Genomic DNA, 21,486 nt, shown 5'->3' on the forward strand with positions numbered 1-21,486 from the left:
CAGCTCCCTATCTGGTGCCTTTTCAGTTTTCTGTGTTACTTCTGTGAACATAGAACATACAGTATCCAAGAGCATCTGTGACCGCTCCTCTCACACCAGTCTCAAAAATCTCCTACACTTAGTGCCTCAATGACCCAGTAAAACATTATGTTTAAAGCACTTCCTTGCGTCTTACTTGGTTTCTCTTACCTAATTCGGAAAACAAAATGGATACCACGGAGCCAAAGAACAGATTCAAGTCTATGAATGCAAAACGTGAGGCAAAGAAACCCCAATTAATGACAAATCTCTGAAGGTGTATATTTTCTTTTTGCCTAATAATCTTCTTACATATAAGCCTAATTAACGCTTGAATGTGATTTAAAAAAAAAAAAAAAAAGTGAGCTGAGATCCGGCCACTGCACTCCAGCCTGGGCGACAGAGCGAGACTCCGTCTCAAAACAAACAAACAAACAAACAAACAAAAAACAAACAAACAAACAAACAAAAAACCTTTCAGCAGGCCGGGCGCGGTGGCTCACGCCTGTAATCCCAGCACTTTGGGAGGCCGAGGCGGGCGGATCACGAGGTCAGGAGATCGAGACCATCCTGGCTAACACGGTGAAACCCCGTCTCTACTAAAAAAATACAAAAAAACTAGCCGGGCGCCGGGTCGGGCGCCTGTAGTCCCAGCTACTCGGGAGGCTGAGGCAGGAGAACGACGTGAACCCGGGAGGCGGAGCTTGCAGTGAGCCAAGATTGCGCCACCGCACTCCAGTCTGTCGAAAAAAAAAAAAAAAACAAAAAACCTTTCAGCAAAAAGCTTATAGAAGTCAATGGCCTAACTTCTGCAAACAAGAATCTTGTCAAAGAACATGGTAGAACACGCTTCTCCCACGTTCAAGGGGCATTGATTTTAGTCCAGGCAATATACTTAAGTGTTCGTTATGTATGCATGTTTGAATTCATATGCTGACTCAGATCTGACATGACTTGCCTGAGAATAGTTATCAGAATGAAGATGTCGCCACAGAAAGGTTGATGTGCTGTAATTGAAGATGATAACATAATTGTTTCACTTTTGTGGCAAAGAATTACAAAGCAATATGATTATGTAACACTATGTTGAAATTCTTCATACCTTTTAAAAGAATGTATTCTTATAACTAAGAGAAGAAAACAAGATTCAGTTTATGCTTTATTTTAAATCTTACTATTTTGAATATCTAATTTGTAACACAAGTTTACTCTCCAAATTCTAAAGTCTGTTTCTTTAACAGAACAAAGTGCCAGTGGTAATGGTTATGTCAGTCTTTATGAATACAAGCTCTATTATAACAGATATTCAGCTTCCAGCAGCACTATTTTTCTTGAGACTCATGCATTTTTCATTGTCTAGTCATTCTGAGTTTAAAGTGGATAGGATGTCCTTTTAAATGCATAAACAAAGAAGATGAAAATGTGTATCATAGTCTCCTTTCTATTTCTGCCACTAAAATTATAGGAACTATGTATCTTATGTTAGAATGCATCTGGTGTGTTATTCCATATACTACATGAATAACCTACAGCTCGCTGTGCAAAATTCCAACCGGCACCATATTTAGCATCATTTTTGCAAGATAGCACCTTACCAGGCTTGCTCTGAAAAGCACCAGAAAATAGCTTATTAATCTCAATGTCTAACTGGCAGATGGAATACAGTGAAAAACAACATGATTTTTGTCTTTCAAAGCTAGTAGTTTTTCAAGGTAAGATAAGCAACCATCTTTCAAATCTTCTAAGACTTTGCCATTTTCATTTACAGATATTTGTTTACTCATAAATTTGTTCACTCTTTCATCCTGTGTTTATTGAGCATCTGTTTTATTTCTGTCCAGCAGTCCTCAAGGCACTAGAAACAGAAAACAATAAAATACATTCCCTTATTTTCAGGAGCTTATGAGCTACACAATATGATGAGTGCAAATAGTGATAGGGAAATGCAGGTGAGGACACTTGCCTCACCCTTGGGAGCAGGGAGTGGCTAAACAGAGAGTCTCTGAAGAAAACATTGTCATAAGACCATGAGGAGTTAGGTGACAGGATCACAGATCTCCCGTAGCAGTTATCTAAGGAAAAAAATATTTAGAAGGGATAGGGCAACAGCAAATGAACCAAAGAGATCCTAAGGCAGAGAGAGCAGGGAGAACATTTTTGTACAACACATCACCAAATGGATTTGTCCTGTCCTAATAGAGAACAAAAGAGAATTTGATCAGGGCAAGATGGCAGGGCAAGGGGCATAGTTAGCAGAGTGTCAACATTTAGGCATTTAGGTTTATTTCTATTTTTATTTACTTATTTATTTGGTGACTCTAGGAACTAGCTCAGATATGCAGGCTGCAATAGCTACAATATCTAGCTCCCTGCAGTAGGAAAAAGACTCATGAACTAATCTGATAAAAGATTCCTTTCACTCCTTCCTGTTTTACATGTCGTGCTCATTAGCATGACCAATAAAACCATAATTTGTATTCTCCATCAAATCACACCACCAGCAGCTGAATGACATGGCCACTAATTAAAAGCAGAAATTGAATACAGCAGACTTGATGTTTTGTTTGACTGAAGAAACAAGAATAGAGTTGTATTGACCTCTTGTTGAAAGGCACACATTACAGATATCTTGATGCAAGAGTTTTCATCAGAGGGTCAGTCCCAGACTTGTTTTTGTCTTTACCGCCTCTAGAATATTTCTGGAAACCAACCACTTAGGTTGCCAACTCTAAGTTCTTGCACTCTATGAGGGCACAGAGTATATTTTTGCCACCAAAATAGTAGTACAGCATAGTAATTAAAAAGTTGAGATTTGGAACCACATAACCTAGTTTGCATCCAAACTCTTCCCCTTGTTAGCTCTGTGACCTTGGGCTGTTTGTTTAACTTCTCTAAGCATCAGTTAACTTATCTATAAAATCAAACAGTAATAATAGCTGCCTTATAAGGTTATTATGAGGATTAACTAAGATAATATGTGTAAGTCTAAGCCCGTGGCTTGGCACATAGTAAGAACTTACTAAATATGAATTATTATTGTTGTTTTAGCTTAATTGGCTCCATTTTATACTAAGTTATTTGAGGACCTAGCTCCCAAATCTTAGTTTAGTAGCTCTCCAGTGACAAGGACTGTGTCTTGTTCATCTTTACATGTATAGTGTATGGCATATAGAATGCTACTTTATACTATGTTGGCGCATATACATAAGAAAGACTAAAATTGTATTCTCTTATATAAGTAATCTGTCATTTATTTGTGGTGTGATTTTGTTCAGGAAAGGCATAGCATATTGCCAAAGTTTTGAACACTATAGTTGTAATTTATAGAGCTGCAGGAATCCATGTCATAGCAATAGTTTTCACCCTTCTTGTCCCAAGGAGATGCTCTCCATACATAGCATTCTCCAGGAGACATACTCAGCATCAAGAACAACGTTTATATATTAGTTGTAACTCTAGTCATATTTCTTCCATTTGGGAATGTAAGTTATTATGCAAATAATCAAGAATGATCCAGTGATAGGATAAGCTTAATTAATTTTTAAATCATTTTAAACATTATTATTTTAACTATCATTGATATTGTTACATGGTGACTATATCAAATTCCTTCCATGAATTTTTTGAATTCTTCAAAATTCTGCAAAGTCAACACCTTTAATTTCTTACCATTTCCTTTTCACTTAGTCCCTACTAGCTATCCCCTCCATGAAACTCTCTGTTCTCTTGGTTTTCATGACACCAATGCTACTCTGTTCCTCTCCACTCAACCAAAACTCTTAAAGGATGACAGTGACTACAAATTATGCCTTGTCAGTCTTCATTCTCTCTACCCTCTAAGCAACATTAAGTATTACAACTATTCAATCCATGAATGTCTCTTTTCTTTTGGTTTCCTTAACACCAAAACTCTCTTGCTCTTCCTCTTAGCCTTCTAACCACTTCCGACTCCAGTGATGTGCTTCTTCTCCCTCATCCACCTCCAACCTTGGGATTCCCCAAAGATATTTCCCAAGGCTCTCTTACTTTCTCTCCTGCTCTCCCTTTTTGGGGATATTATCCATTTCCGGTATTTTCACCATCACTTTTATGAGTATAACCTCTGCATCTTTATCTCCTGGTTGACCTCCCTATCCCACTCCGATCCCATGCTACTAATGCTGCTGGATCATTTGGAAGTTCATCTGGCATCTCAAGTTCACTATACCTCAAATATGTATTGTTTCTCCACTAAAACCAGCTCCTTATCATTATTTTTGTCAGTAGGTATTATACTTACCTTAGGCAGTCTTAAAAACCTTTAATTTTTTTATAAGAGGTGGGGTCTTGCTCTGTAGCCCAGGCTTGAGTACAATGGTGTAATCATGGCTCACTTACACACTTGACCTCCCAAGCCCAAGCAGTCCTCCTGCCTCAGCCTCCCAAGGAGCTGGGACTACAGGCACGTGCCATCACACTTGGATAATTTTTAAAATATTTTGTAGAAATGAAGACTCACTATGTTGTCCAGGCTGGTCTTAAACTCCTGGATTCAAGTGATCCTCCTGCCTTAGCCTCCCAGAGTGTTGGGATTATAGGTGTGAGCCACTGTACCTGGCCTTTAAAAATCATTTGAGTTAATTCTGGTACTCCTTTTTACCTCTACCTTTCTTTCTTTTATTAATCATCCCCTTTATTTCAATAAACTGTTTCATGTTGCCTAGGCCTCCTCTGCACTGTCTACTTTTCTACTTCCTTTCAATGGTACTGCATGGCTGTAGATACAGTGGAGAACATGGTACAAGCATCACAGTCCAGCTGAGGCAAGAAGTGTGAAGGCATTAGTTTCAATACAATGAGATAGAAGTAACAAAGAGATGCATCCCAGGGAAGAGAAGACAGGTAACACTTCTCAAAGGGAGTGACATAGAAGCCAAATCTTGAAAGATGCATAAGAGTCAGACTGGCAAAGGCACAATGAACATTTGGAAGTAATAACACATGCAAGGGAATGCAGGCTCAGAAGGCCATGACTCACTGCTGAAGTGCAAGTAGCTCTGTAAGGCTGAAAGTGCGTCATGGAGGAGTAATACAGGGAAACAGAGGGTCATGTTCCAGAGGTAGTGGGAATGGAGGGAGAGTGTTTAGGACATGATTTCAGTTATTTGTTGGCCATGTAACAAGCCATTGTACATCTGCATGCCCTAAAACAGCTTCATGTATTATTTCTCGCAGTTCTTCAGTTAGGCAGCAATCTTTCGGGGTGGTTCATCTCTGCTCCATGGTGGCATATGTTGGCATGGTTTGACTGGAGCAGGAGAATCCAGAAGCCTCACTCACATGTCAGGACAGTGATGGCTGGCTGGATTTCTCTTTTTTTCACATGCTCTCAAAACTGAAGTACATGGAAGCTATGTTTTATGAGGGCAGAAAATGGAAGTTGTAGAGCTTTATACGGCTTAGGCCCAGAAGTCACATGACATCCCTTCCCCCATGTTCTGTTGGTCAGAGCAAGTCCCAAGACCAGCTCAGCTTCCAGAAAAGGAGAAAGAGACCCCTGCCTCCCTTTGGGCAGAGCAGCAGGAATGTAAAGGCTATGTCGGCAGGCATCTTTGCAGATGTTCAATACAGACCTTATAGATCTCTGCATTCTGTAAGGAACTATTGTAAGATTTTTAAGCAGCATACTGACATTTTAAACGTGGATGTTTAGAAGTATGTATTTGACTTCTTTATAGAGATTGAATTCAGAGGTCAGGAGCCGGTACCTGGAAATAGGTTAACCTCAGAAAATTCTTCTCTGCATGCCCACATGCCTTGCCACAGTTTTTCCTCCTCTTGGAAGCAGATGGAATGAACAAAATATAGCTGATGTTTTTTCTTTTTTAAAGCAAAATACAACCAAAGTACTGCCCAGGACTCTGTGCTCATTCCAGAAAATTGGACTCACATCTGTTATGGGGGACTAAATATGTAACACCGCAAATCCTTTGCCTAAAGCTTTTTGTTTAGAAATAATGCTACATTACAAACTAGAGTGATATAGTTAACAATAATGTGTTGTATATTCCAAAAGAGCTAGAAGAGAAGATTTTGAATGTGCTCACCACAAAGAAATGATAAATTTTTGATCTGCCCATTGTTCTGCTTTGATTATTATACAATGTGAACATATATCGAAACATAAGACTGGATTGCATAAATATGTACCATTATTATGTGTCAATTAAAAATAAAATAAAACTTTTATTGAAAGAAATACTACTGCTTGCTTCTATTATATTACTCTTTCTATAAATAAACCAGACAAGTCAGATGTGACTTTCAGGGAGTGCAGAAATCTGCTTTGTATTTCCAGGGGCTTTTTCTGTGTAAAAGCATGTGGGTGTATGTGCCCATAAAGCTTGTGAGGGCATTTTATTTGTATGCAAAATGAACGCCTTGAACCTTGCCTGTAGTCCCCGCTACAGAGGTCTATAGGGGCAGTGCCTATGAAAAAGCCACAAAAAAATTGGCTTAATTTGAAAGGTTGTATTACATCATCACAGTACTGAGTCTCCTTCATGAATAGCAGTTTTAGTGTGCAGGCAATTGTAACTTGAGCAGAAGAGAGCAGACACCTAATGCTCATCAAAGCTTCCTAGAGCAAACTGAGTTCTAGAGTCTGGGAATGGACAGCAGATGGTCCTTCTGGTTTTCAGGGATATGTATAGTGTATAGCCATTTCACACAGGGGTTTCTGGATCTGGGATTTCAATCTATGAAGAAAAGAGTCTCCCTTTATCGGTACAAGAACCTGAGGATGAGGCGGGAATATGGTCCCTCCTAGTCAGTGTTCAGGTACTGTCTCGCCATCACTAAATATTTCATTAATACTATGGTGAGCATCAAGATGATGCTACCCACTCCCCACTCCCATTGGCACCGAGAGGTCAGTAGCTAGAAGGCAGGCTCTTTCAGAGAGTTGGTCTCAAATCCCAGTTTTTTGCCACTTCCTAGTTACATGACTGTGAGCAAACTCCTTAACCACTCTAAGCTTTGGTTTCCTTCTCTGTAAAATCTCAGTAATCATTGCACCTTCCTCAAGGGATTTCTGTGAAGGACTAAAGGGAATAATATTTAATTGCACTTAACCCAGTGCATGCTACCAGTGCTCAAAAAATTTTAACTGCTGTTGTTTTAATGGGCTTCCTGCTGACCTTTGCTGTTTTTTTTTTTTTCTTTATTTCTCAGGGAGATGTTAATCTCTGTGGCCCTGGGCCAGGTGTTATCCCTCCTTATTTGTGGAATTGGCTTGACTAGCAAGTATCTGTCAGAAGATTTCCATGCCAACACACCAGTCTTCCAGAGTTTCCTCAATTACATTCTTCTCTTCTTGGTCTATACCACCACACTAGCCGTCAGACAAGGTAAGCTCACAAAAACACCAGGAATATAGCTTTTAGAAACACCTAAAAAAAAGATGAGCCATGACCAGATAACGTTTTGTCACTTACAGCATCAGTTAAGATCTTTGAAAACCCCAGATCTTACTTTTCTATTTTGCAGTAATATAGTAAACAAAATGACTGAATAAATTGCAAAGAAAATTAATCATATGATTCAGCAAGAAGTGGGAACTGCATGTATAGGCAAAAATGTACAATTTCTCACTTTTTGAATCCCTGTTAACATTACTTCTACCCTCTCATTGGAATTAAATGAGTTTTTCCTTGAACTTGGAATAGACCTGATGCAGATATTCTAAATAATGCTTGCTCTGAGAAATCCAAGGGAATTTCAGACAAATATATGTTCTGTGGGAAAGCGACACAAGAAAGATACAAATTGTAAACACAGACAACTCTATTAATAACATCACAGAAAAAGAAAAAAAGAACACTACCATGAATGGTCAAATGAGATGTGAAATTATTTTAAACTTGAAATAATTAAAGAAATAAAACAAGTCCTCCAAGAGCCAATGCAAGAAAACCTTTTTTTAAGAGGCAGTTGCCTTTGAAAAACCTCAGGGTACATCCCTGGAGGGGATGCTTCAGAGTCATATGATATGCCACTGAATCCAGTATGCTGTGGTTTGAATGTCACCTCCAAAACTCATGTTGACATGTAATTGCCACTGTGACAATATTAAGAGGTGAGACTATTAAGAAAGATGGTGAGCCTATTACTAGGCCATGAGGGCTTCACCCTCCTGAATGGATTAATGCCATTATCATGGGAGTGGGTTCCAGCTAAATGTGGGTTTGGCCTCCCTCTTGCCCTCTCTTGCTCTTTCATGTATGCTCTTGTGACTGTCTGCCATGTGAGGATACTGCAAAAAGGCCATCACCAGATGTGAGCCCTTTAACCTTGGACTTCCCAGCCTCCAGAACCATAAGAAATAAATCTCTGTTCTTTATAAATTGTGCGGTCTCAGGTACTATGGAATATGTTATTCATTATAGCAGCACAAAATGATCTATGACAAGGTGTAAACACTTTTATCTATGGCTCAGAAATAGCCATCAATTTTCCCCAAAATAGTAGCTGTCAACTGTAAAATGTGCATTGAAAAAAATCATTAATACATTTGGAGACAATTATTTACATTAATAATAGATAAGGGCACATGTATAGCTGTGTGCATCAATTTTAATAGTCACACTTTTATGAAACATGTACAAGACTATTTATCAGTATTTAATTTTTACATTTATCTATCTGGATTACTGTCCAGAATAATAATGCTTAATTATAATGATTTGACCAATCCTGGATTTCATCTCATAGGAGGAATAAATATGAACAAGTTGAGACTGAATTCCAGTTTAATTTTATATTTGTTTAAAGTATTGTAGAAGCTATTTTTATTTAATTCTCAAAAATTGGTGCTATCAGTGCTTGTTTATTAAAGTTTAACATCAATAGACATCATTATTTTAAAAATAAAATCTCAGGCCACTGAAGTTATTGACATTGAATCTCAGCTATGTTTCCTGATTGTGATTTGGAAGCTAATAATTTTGAATGATGTAAATGGGTTATCTAAAGTCTCAAAAAAAAAAAAGAGTCAAACTGCATAAAATATTTGAAGAAATTTATTCTGAGCCAAATATGAATGACCATGGTCCCTGACACAACCCGTAGGAAGACCTGAGAACATGTGCCCAAGGTGGTCAGGGTACAGCTTGCTTTTATATTTAATACATTTTAGGGAGACCTGAGACTTCAATCATTTAAGAAATACTTTGGTTTGCAAACACCACATGTTCTCGCTCAGGTGGGAACTGAACAATGAGATCACTTGGACACAGGGCGGGGAACATCACACACCGGGGCCTGTTGTGGGTTGGGGGGCTGGGGGAAAGATACCATTAGGGAAAATACCTAATGTAAATGATGAGTTGATGGCAAACCAACATGGCATATGTATACCTATGTATCAAACCTGCACGTTGTGCACATGTACTCTAGAACTTAAAGTATAATAAAAAATAAAATAAAAAAAGAAATACATTGGTTTGGTCCAATAAGGCAGGACAACTCGAAGCAAGGGGCTTCCAGCTTATAGGTAGATTTAAAAATTTTCTGATTGACAATTGGTTGAGTTTCTCGACAGATCTGGGATTAATAGAAAGGAATATCTGGGTTAAGATAAAAGATTGTGGAGACCAAAGTTCTTATTTGCAGAGGAAGCCTTCAGGTAGTAGGCTTCAGAGAGACTAGGTTGTAAAATGTTTCTTATCAGACTTAAAGTCTGTGTTGATGTTAATGCTGGAGAGGTATAATGAGGCATGTTCAATCCCCACTTCCCATCTTGGCCTGAACCAGTCTTTCAGGTTTCATTTTAAGAGTGAAGTCCATTCAGATGATTGAGGGGGGACTTAGAATTTTATGTTTGGTTTACAAAAGTTATCTCCATCATTTTACCATTGGTGCCTCAGTCCAGGAACAGACTCCAGGAAGTGAAGAAATAGGGGAGAAATATAATTAGAAATTCACTTATGACAGACTAGAAATGTGTAGCTTGGCCATATAGAACTAAGCAGTTGGACTTAAAATTATCACTCGATAGAAGCTTGAATTAATATTAAAAGAATATAATTTTTTAGCCCAGTATAAGGAGTATAATTAAGAATAAGAAGATTAAATTAAGAATAATTTTTGTAACACTTGAATATTACCCCCCAAGAATCCCATGAAAGTGAAGAATTTCTCTCCCTAGTCATTTTTAGAACCAAACAAACTCTACTGCGAGATGGTACATTGTATTTAGTCTTTGAGTTCTTGTACCTCTCACTTTTCAGGAATCCAGGGATTTAACAAAAACTTGAATCAGGAACAAAAAAAAAAAGTTAAGCCATTGTAAAGGGCAGGGAGAATTATTTCAACCATACCAATAATTTACAGATAGAGGCTAAAAAAGCTTAGAAGATGAAATGTAGTAAAATGCCTAGAGTTAGTAATTACAGTACCATCTATTGAGCCTCTATAATGTGCCAGCCACTGTGTATGTAAATTATCCTTTTTATTCCATCAATCCCAGGAAATAGGTATGATTATCTAAAATTTTATAAATGAGAAAAACAAGGTTCTGACAGCCCAGGAAACTGCTTGAGGATATAGGAGAGCAAAGAGTAGAGGCCCATCCAAGGTAGGGCTGTGAGGACAGTGTGGCGTCAGGGCCACTCTGCCTCTCCTTGTGAGGTACAGGGAAGGCAGGAGGAGGGAGCAGAGACCCTTCTGAACAAAAGGAAAGGTTTTTTTTTTTCCTTTGAATTTCAAAACCCTGAATAGGAAACCAGCCCTCTGTGTAAGATGCAGTGAGATACCACAGTGCGGTCAGGAGGATTGTATTAGTCAGGGTTCTGTACAACCACAGGACTAATAGGATAGATGTATATATGAAAGGGAGTTTATTAAGGAGTATTGACTCAGAATCACAAGGTGAAGTCTCACAATAGGCTGTCTGCAAGCTGAGGAGCAAGGAAGTCAGTCCGAGTCCCCAAACCTCAAAAGTAGGGAAGCTGACAGTGCAGCCTTCAGTCTGTGGCCGAAATGCCCAAAGCCCCTGGCAAATCACTGGTATAAGTCCAAGAGTCCAAAAGCTGAAGAACCTGAAGTCCGATGTTTAAGGGCGGGGAGCATCCAGAGTGGGAGAAAGATGGAGGCCAGAAAACTCAGCCAGTCTAGTCCTTCCACGTTCCTCTGCTTGCTTTTATCCCAGCCATGCTGGCAGCTGATTAGATGATGCCCACCCAGATTGAGGCTGGGTCTGAGTCTCCCAGTTTACTGATTCAAATGTTAGTCTCCTTTGGCAACACCCTCACAGACACACCCAGGAACAATACTTTTCATCCTTCAATCCAATCAAGTTGAGACTCAATATTAACCATCACAAGGATGTCATAGATGATTTAGGGAGAGGGTTGGAGGTAGACGGGCAAGAAAGACCAATGGAAAGAGGCTAAGGACTAGGAGCAGCAAGGAATTTGGAGGCTCTTTAGAAAGAAAAGGCTGAAGAGGGCTAAGGAAATTCTGACTGTCGTTACCAGTCTGTGATGGAGATAATCAATTTCTGAAATACCCTCTGGAGATTTTTACCATCGCCTCAGATCGTCACTGAGTTTGCTGGCGTGTCTTCATTTGGGTGTTTCCTCAGAATGATTATTTGTTTTAAGCTTCTTCTTTAGAAGTTTTAATAGGCTGGCATTAAGCCAACATCTGGAAATGAACATAATAATTACATTAATTTTCCATAGGCTGATTCAATACTATGTTCTGAAGATATACTAATCTTTCTAGTCAGGCACCTGAAAATTTGGGAAAGAATGAACAACAAAGAGTGAAGGATGGAAAGTGTGGTGTGTGCAAGGGAGAGTCTCTCATAGTCACAAGTTCTCCTTTCTCACCACTCCCTGAGAGCTGCAGGTTAGGTCTCAGCCACGTGTTGCCACTCTGGGCCACATAACAGCATGAAGTTAGACTCAGAAATACATTTTTAAACAAATATTTCTTTATAGTTTTAATCATATATCTTCTAAAATTTAATGATTGTCACATTTAAAACAATGTGCTAAATGTAAGAAACCTTTCAAGAGCATTAAGGGTGAGATTACTATGAAAGCCTTGCTTAAATTTGACTTCAAAGTTAAACTGAATTTTCCCTATCAAAATTTCACTGGACTCATGATCAAAGACTCTGAAGCAGCAGGCTCCAGTATAAGTTCCAAAATGAATTGGAGTTGAGTTTGCCCTTGATTATTAATTGATTCCTACAAAAATTTGGGTACCATCTTCCTTACAAAATATCATATCCGATTGAGCAAATTTTAAGTCTAGCCCTCTTTATAGTTGGAGCTAGGTGTTCTTCCAGATGGTTCTACAATTTTTAAAAAATGTTTACTGTTCAAAACAAAGATCTTCAGAAATACAACTTTGTAGAAAGAAATGTACTTCACCAAAGTAGTTTTGTTGTCATGAAGTTTGAGAATTTAGGGAAAATAGAGATAACTGTTACATTAATAGCTTAATTGTAACCACTTTGAGAAGTTAGTTAGGAAATTAAAATGTACCCACTGAAATAAAGCCTGAAATCCAAACAACTCATACAAAGTGGGCCTTTAGGAATATGACTAAGAAAGTATAGTGAAGCTTCCAAAAACAAATGCATTTGCCTAGGAAACTCTCAAAAGATGACTTCTCCTTATATCTACTCTCTTCTTAAAATTCCATGTAATTACAGCTAAAATCAGGAAGCAGAGGAACAAAATGCTAAGACTATGAATCAGAGGTGAGGACAGACTGGGGTCCAATGAAGACCACCAGTTCTTGCTTTTGTGATGTAAGAGCAAGAAATGTGCTAGGCTTTTAAAGACAAAGGTGAAAATAGGATACAGTTCCTATCAAGAAAACATGTATCAGCTAACTTTTTGCCCATAAGCTTCTCTTGTCTGTGATGACAAAAATCATGCTGCTTCCCAGAGCTACCTTTAAGTTTTCAAATAATAGATACCCATGGTTCCTCTTTTAGCAGTTTTTAATCTTCTGAGTGTATATAAATCGTAAAAACTTTGATAAGCAATGATTTCCTCTTCTCTTTCTTCTGCTACCATTTTTCTACATTCTTGTTTCTCTAATTCCTTTTTGTTATACACCAGCAATTTACTCACTGCTGGAAGAGTAAAGGCAGGATGCTGAGGGTAAAAAGAAAACACTTTTAGCCTTTGTTTTCCTCTTCAATTCATAGTGGTAGGGAAAAAATGGGTATCAGTAATGAAAGCATGACTAGAATCGTAAGTATCTGCTTCTTTTTATATACAGACCCTGAAAAGAAAAGAAAATGTTGCCACCATTGAGTGTTTAATATTAGAGTACTAACAACTTCAGTATTCTTGGTGACTGGTTCTGCAAGTTTTGCTTTTTCATTGAAAAGTGTTTTTATAAGCTCTTCCAATTTTCATAAAAGACAAGCTTCCAGCTAAAAGCAATTTGATGAGTATGGCATGTATTTTGTTTTTCAGTGAATTATTGAAACATATACATTAAATTATTTATTGAATCATGTATCTGTTTCTTTGTGTGAGTGTAAAAATGAAACGTCTCTAATAGTGCTAATAGGACACTCATAAAAATATCACCATGTAGAATCCCTTTGATTTTGTTCAAAGAAGTAATACTGAAAAGTGAACTGCATGCTTTACTCTTCATGGGAAATACTCACTTCGAACATTAAATTCTAGCAGATGGAAATCCTAGAGGTCTAGCTTCAAATGTTAATTCTAAGTGAGAAGGCTGAAGCAAGGAAGTTAGTTGGGTATTCAAGCACATGTGCTCTCCTGGCCCCTTCTGCTCACCATCCCCTTTCTCCACCCAGAATATTCAACTAGGGTAGAAGAGATAAGAGAAATATATAAATGTGACAGCCCTGTCTACGCATACAGCTGGACGCAAGTCATGATCCAATGGTCCAGTCCCACAAACCTTGGCATTTTAAATAAAAATTCTTCTGAGAGTCTGTGCCAAGAAAGTACCCTGCTATTTTTATTTATTTTTTATTTTATTTTATTTTATTTTTTTTGAGGAGGTTGGGGGTGGTAGCTGAGGAAGCATTAATTAAGAGGTAATTGTTGTTTCTTCCAACTCAGGAAAGCCTTCGTATTTGTTCTCTACAGAAATACTACGTTTCTTACATACAATTACATAGGCTAAATTCTCCATGACCAATATCACACTTAAAATACTTACATAATTGGAAGAAATAGAGAATTTCATACGAAGTAAAATAGACCTATCAGATAGCCACACAAAGTCTTCGAAACTTCGGTAACCAGCATTTCCCTGTATGTCAGACCCTAGAGTCACCTGAAGATCTCACTTCCCCAGATCTGTGAATGTGCCACTGCCTCTGTGAATCTTTGCCCCCTACTTTCATTGCAGAGTTCTTTAATGCTTCTCATAGGCAGTCAAAAAAAAAAAAAAAAAAAAAAAAAAAAAAAAAAAAAAAAAAAAAAGCAGTGAAAGAATTAAACCAGGACCTAGGATTTTCTCAGAGCAGAAGCCTGAGTTCTGCTCACTCACAGCCCAGTTCTCAGTAACACTGACTAAATCACTGAGAAGAAGGGACTGTTATTAGCATGTGGGCATAATAAGAAAGCACTTGGCAAATGTAAATACTAAATTATAACTCCCTTGGGAGTCGTGGGAGAAATAGTACTGTCACTTACCTAAGTCTGGTGAGGTAATATTCACTGGAGCCCCTTAAAAAGTGTCCCTTGTGGGAAATTACTTGGCAAATCTCCATTCCTATTTCTTGTCAGGTTGCATTTATTTTTACTTCTTAAGTATGATTGGAAAATTTTAGCCTCCACAGTATAAAGATTGCACCTCAGGGATTTCTGAGATGAATCTTTGGTAGATGCTTCATGGGAATTATGCTTATGTTGTCTAGGAAAAGAGAAGAACAGATTTGGGCTGGGATGTTATACAGATATCATGCTGAGAAATTGGTAGAGAAAGTCACACAAGAAAATTGGAATCCACTTCTAGCAAAACTTCCTCCCAGTAGGTAGAGCAACTGGAACTCTCATATACCGCCTGTATGTCGGAATACACATGGTAATGCTGCTTTGAAAAATGTGGGAATGCTGCTTCGGAAAATAGCTTGGCATTGTCTCATAAGGTTAAATGTGTACTTGCCATGTGACTCAACAATTGCATTTTTTCCAAGAGATGAAAACATAATGTCCATGCAAAGATCTACATACAAATGCTCATTGCAACTTTATTCATAATTGCAAAAAACTAAACTACCCAAGTGCCCATCAGCTAACAAAAGGATAAACAAATTGCAGTAAATTCATGCAATGGAATGTCACTCACCAATAAAAAGAAATAAGGTACTGATATGTATAATAGTATGGATTAATCTCAAAAGCATTACACTAAGTGCAAGAAGCCACACGTATAAGTTTACATACTATATAATTACATACTGTATAGTTATATAATGTTCTGGAAAATGCAAAACTGTAAGGACAGAGATCAGTGGTTTCCAGAGCCTGGGGTAATGATGGGAGGAGACTGACTGCAAAGGGGCACGAGGGAACTTTTGGGAGGATGGAAATGTTCTGTGTGTCTCAATTTTTGTAGCAGTTACCCGACTATACACATTTGTTGAAACTCTTCAAACTATACACTTAAAAGGAGAGAATTTTATTGTATCTAAGTTATACTTCAGTGCATCTGACTGAAGGGGAAAAAAAAAGAAAATTAACTACTATAGCTCAGCAGTTACCATGATGGAATAAGTTATCATTGGGTCTAGAGTTTACAATATGCAGCTATTCCCTCAGTCACTTACAGGTATTAGGACATGCTGGTAAAACTTCCTACTTCCTTGTGGCATCCTTTTAGACGACAAGAATGAGTTCTGCTTCCCAAAAATTGCACCTGCATCAAGGAACTTGCTAGTGTTACATGAGCTATCAAGCTTAAGTCCATCAAACAATACAAAACACACACACTCTATACATAAGCAGTGCTTATAGTGCTTACAGGGTGAATCTGCACCAAATAGAGTCTCCCACAGTCTTAATGAAACTTATAATATCCAATAGTACATTTCGTGTGTGTGCTAATGTGTATGAACCTTCTCTCTTTTTTTTTTTTTTTTTTTTTTGAGACAGGGTCTCACTCTGTCTCCCAGTCTGGAGTGCAGTGGTATGATCTCAGCTCACTGCAACCTCTGCCTCCCAGGCTCAAGCAATTCTCCTGCCTCAACCTCCTGAGTACCCAGGATTACAGGCACACGCCACTACCACCCAGCTAATTTTTGTATTTTTTAGAGGAGACGGGGTTTCACTAAGTTGGCCAAGCTGGTTCTGAACTCCTGACCTCAAATGATCCACCCACCTCGGCCTCTCAAAGGGCTGGGATTACAGTCCTGAGCCACAGTGTCTGACCATCTGACCAATGTGTATGAATCTTAAAGAGAGTGATATCTTACATAGAACTCTCAGCATCAGTTAGTACAGTAAGTGACTTTTAGATGGAAGGAAATTGACATGAATATGTAACACCATCTACTCTTAATTAATCCTCACATAAACTTATACGCAAACACACTCAGACACACATATACTCTTTTTTTTTTTTTTTTTTTTTTTTTGAGACGGAGTCTTACTCTGTCGCCCAGGCTGGAGTGCAGTGGCCGGATCTCAGCTCACTGCAAGCTCCGCCTCCCGGGTTTACGCCATTCTCCTGCCTCAGCCTCCCGAGTAGCTGGGACTACAGGCGCCCACCACCTCGCCCGGCTAGTTTTTTGTATTTTTTTTTAGTAGAGACGGGGTTTCACTGTGTTAGCCAGGATGGTCTCGATCTCCTGACCTCGTGAGCCACCTGTCTCGGCCTCCCAAAGCGCTGGGATTACAGGCTTGAGCCACCGCGCCCGGCCCACATATACTCTTTATATGTCAGGTGTTGCTTCATTCTCCCATGCCAAATACTTTATTAATGAATGTCTTCCTGATTCTTTTATTTTAAACAGCATATAAGCTCATTGGGAGGGGCTGTCTGCCTGTTTTATCTGGAGTCCATGTTGACTGTTAATTCTGGAAATCTTTAAGCATTCATCTATCCATGCTGAGAGCTGGCATAGAGCAATAGTCATTCCTGGCACGCAGCTCCATCGTTCATGTGGGAGATTGAAGGGTGGTTACAAGATGATAACTATATTGCCTGAAGGAGATAAGTCCCCTTCTGCCAAAATAGTGCATTGTATGTAATTAGTGTAAAAATTCAGAGGAATAGAGTTTATCTTTACAATCATCTTTCTCATTAAAAACGAATCATAATGGAAGAACAAAGCAGTCCCTGCAGTGAACTCAATTGCTTTCCCTAAGTTTTCATTAAATCAAAGACTCAGCAGTTAGCCATCTTGCAGACACTACTGCATGATATTTGCAGGAAAGAAAAAAATGAAGCAGTTTTTTTTCTTTAAGACTTAGAACTGCGTAATAATTATCTTTGGATCATAATTTCCTGCCTATGCATTTTTTGAATGTCTAGTTTCATTGGTTTCACTTTCCAAGATTTTTGAGGACTGGAAGGAGGATCATCATGTAACTCACCAAATTTAAATGTGATACTTGCAGACGGGTTAGGGCCTATTACAAGTTAAAAGTGATTGGGCTCCTTCAGTGGTCTATATGAGGAAAAACATAAAGGAAATAACTCCAAATAAAAGAAAATATGATTAGAATTTATGTTTCTGGCTATTTTTTTTTTTTTACTATTTGAATCTTCTTTCAAAAAATAGAGTGAATATCACTTTTTTGTCTTTAACTGCCTACTTACTAATTTCTAAAACAATGTTTATCTTTAAGAGTCATATTTAGGAATTATTACTTAAGTCAACTAAATTAAAATATTATTTTAAACAATTAGGATCTGGACTTTTTTTATTTCTCAATTCAAGCAAAATTCAAGAGTCATTGAGTCACCCTAATGAGTATCTATAACTTGTCTGTGCTGTATTTCATCATTTCATAAGTCAGGATAATAATAGTAAACTCCTTATAGTTTTCATGTGGGTTAAGATGATGCATAAAATACTTACAGGACAGTGTCAGGCATACAGAAAGCAATAAACTGAATATAATATGCCATCATCAACATTATATTTGCTTACTAAATATTGATTCTTCTCAGCAAGTTGGATTTTATACATGTAACCCTTAATTTGAATAAATTCTACCATGAGGACTCTGAAATTCAATGACCATATTCCAGCATATATGTTCTCCTTCACTTGGTCCTGGATGCCAGAGTAGGCACAAGTGTAATTCATGGAAGGATCAGAAATAAAAGAGCCATTTTAGATGTTTTCTTACCACTACAGTGGCCACTGTGAGAGAACTCACTAGCCCAAGACTAATTCCTAAATGGGCAAGCTCAGAGGCCCCTCCCCCAGGGTATAGAGTCAGAGATTTTCTGTCTGAGAAAGCTAAGCCAAGAGGAACAATAGGAACCCCAAATCTTTGTTCAGAAGGAGCCAGAGCCACCCTTGGACTTTTAGGCACAACTGCACCCAAATGGTCCAAGCTATGAGAGATTAGAAGGGGAAGGGAGGGTTGGCAAAGGAAGAACTGGAGAAAACAATTTCCTAGGCCAGTGCTTGTTCTAGAGTTTTCATCAGGACTGAGAAACCTTAAGGCAGAATTACTTCCCACCCTTTCTCTCCCCTTGTTTGTGTGTGTGTGTTTTCTACCTCTTCTCACATTTCCTCTCTTCACCCCTTTTCCTTCTCACACAGCCTTAAATAATAGACAAATGGGGAAAAATGGGAAGAAAAACATTCCTACTCCTTTGAGTGACACAGAACTTTTATTACAAATCCAGACATTGCAGAGAAGATCCAGATTCTGCTTAAGTCGTGTCTGGAGTAAAACACTCCCGTTACTATTCTTTGCTCAAGAAAAGGCTGAGAGCACTAGGGTACCAATCAAAATAAAGCATGCTATAAATGAATGCATTGTAAACTGCAATCAACTGAATACACATACAGAAAGCAATGCAGCTCCGAAGCAGCTGGGAACACCCAATTTCCATTTGGCCTGCTGACCGAGGTACGTGCCAGCTGCACAGGTGAGGAAAAAGAAGTGTGATTTGGCCAAAGCCAGGACAGGATGGCATTCCTGCCCCTGATAACTTCCAGCAAGGAATCAATTTTGAGCACAGGAACCATAGATACTTTGGAAGACCCCATCATTACAACAGTAGAAATCTTCAGATACATTACCAGAGGGAAAATTGAGTGACTGTTTATAACCAGAATTCCAAATCTCCACCAATTATTTGGAATAATCAATGAACAACACATCCCTGTTAAGGCCATCACAATGGAAATAAGAACTGTATAAGTGGAGATCTGGCCTTACTAATGAACTACTCCAAAGACAAGAACTATCCTTAGATGAGGTCACTAAAAGAAATTGTGCTCCCATTTTTAGGCAAGATAAGAATGTTCTATTTCAGAGTTGGAAAATAAAATCAGGGTGGGGAGAGGAAAAAACTTTAAAAATAATGCAAGATTGAAAAAAAAAAAAAAGAGTTGCAAAATGCTCTGAGAGAATACGATGCATTGGAGGTTACAAAGCCACTTCTGGTGGAGAAGTGGCCACTAGGGTATCATTTGAGAAGAGGAGAAGGCCACGATATCACAGATCATGGAGCTGTTGCTCAGCCATGGCTGAGCTGGAGGAGTGGGCTGCGGGCAAACTCAATGGACTACTGGGGCCTTACCAATTTCAAAGCAGCAGGTTATATACCTACAAGCAGATTTCAACTTTTGGCTTAGTGGATGTCATTTGCTGAGGTCGAAATTTCCAGCTGTGAATTGTTAAACTCAGGACAATTATAGCACAGCTTTAAACAAGCTATTGATTTTAAACTTTTGTTAGGCTAAAAGAAACTAAGATCATTCAGAAGCAAGCAAAAAACTCACCTTCTAAAAATAAAGTTAAGGAACTTGGTAAGTAACTTCTTTTCAACAGACAAATGTGTGGGCATAGCTTATGTAAGTGACATAAATGTAGAAGTCTCTGAACTGTTAAAATTGTAAGTTATTTACTACATGGAAACTTATTAAGTCTCAACCCCTGTTTTCTATTGTTTGGACCTCAGATGTGTTGAGTAATTTAGACACCCAAAAGGAAAGTCATTGGTGAATGTATTCCTATACTGAGAGCGTCTCTTAACTGAAGGAACCAACCTGGTGCACAAGCCAAGGATGTAACTTCTCCCCAGAAGAGTTTTATACTTTTAGTTCTGCCCATGATTACTTTATATAGAACCTTCCAGAAGGCTCCAACCTGATTACGTCTTATTCAAATTTCTCTTATATAAATTTCAGTTCCTCAGTCCCTCATTTCTTTCTTCATGAATTCACTCGTTCATTATTTCATTCACTATTCATTTATTCAGCAAGTGCTTTTGGAAGGCTTTCTTCATCTGTCAGTCACTGTACTACGAGGTGTGAAGGATCCCTGAGTAAAGATGATCTCCCTTCTCCTACCCCTCCAAGTTCACAGATAAGAGGAGGAGAGTGACAAGTAAAGAGTCTCTGTAACTGCAAGAGTACAAATCTGAGGGCCAACTTTTCCCTTATCTTCACCAAACTTTCATTGCAAAAGCATTGACAGTCATGCCTCACTTAATACAGGGATATGTTTTGAGAAATGGCGTCTTTAGGTGATTTCGTCATTGTGCAAACATCATAGAGTGTACTTACACAAACCTAGACGGTATAGCCTACTGCACACCTGGGCTACATGGTTAGCCTATATGGTAGAGCCTATTGCTCCTAGGGAACAAACTTGTACAGCATGTTACTTACTGTACCAAATACTGTAGACAATTGTAACACAATAATGAGTATATATTTGTGTATCTAAATATACTAAAGGTACAGTAAAAATATGGCATAAAAATAAAAAATGCTACAACTATATAGAGCAGTTACTATGAATGGTGCTTGCAAGGCTGGAAATTGCTCTGGCTGAGTGAATGTGAAGGCCTAAGACATTACTGTATCCTGCTGTAGATTTTATAAACACTGTGCACTTAGATTACACTAAACTTATTTAAAAATTAAGTAATTTCATTATGATGTTATGATAGCTACGACATCACTAGGCAGTAGGAATTTCTCAGTTCCATTAACATTTTGTAGGACCACCATTGTATACACAGTCAGTTGTTGACCAAAACATTGTTATACAGCACATAACTAAAACTCTCTGTCATCCACTTCACCACTCCTCTCTCCATCCAGCTTCAGTCCTGTCTTCCCCACTTATTCACAGCAGAATAATTCATTATAACCACTAGAATCAATAGTTTGCTGTTTCATGGCCTCCCCTTAGCTTTTCTTCAATGGTTCACATGCAAAGGGACTTTGTGCAAATGGACCCTGACTTTGCATTAAGAAGAGCAGCTTCTGTTCTT

The 21,486-nt window shown here is 38.4% G+C and overlaps 1 protein-coding gene and 1 long non-coding RNA gene across 4 annotated transcripts in view; one reads left to right on the top strand and one right to left on the bottom strand.

Moving 5' to 3' along the window:
• The window catches only part of LOC105465496 (solute carrier family 35 member F1), a 404,409-nt gene that overhangs the window by 226,913 nt on the left and 156,010 nt on the right, over nucleotides 1-21,486 (top strand). For all 3 annotated transcript variants that reach the window (XM_011713944.3, XM_071096363.1, XM_011713946.3), the window contains exon 2: nucleotides 7,231-7,406. In XM_011713944.3, coding sequence (XP_011712246.1) covers nucleotides 7,231-7,406 — 176 coding nt within the window. The remainder of the gene's footprint in view (nucleotides 1-7,230; nucleotides 7,407-21,486) is intronic.
• The window catches only part of LOC139363287 (uncharacterized), a 36,165-nt gene that overhangs the window by 6,336 nt on the left and 8,343 nt on the right, over nucleotides 1-21,486 (bottom strand). The gene's annotated exons all lie outside the window — the stretch shown is intronic.

Source organism: Macaca nemestrina, chromosome 5 (assembly GCF_043159975.1).
Source record: "Macaca nemestrina isolate mMacNem1 chromosome 5, mMacNem.hap1, whole genome shotgun sequence".
NCBI classification, from domain to species: Eukaryota; Metazoa; Chordata; class Mammalia; order Primates; family Cercopithecidae; genus Macaca; species Macaca nemestrina.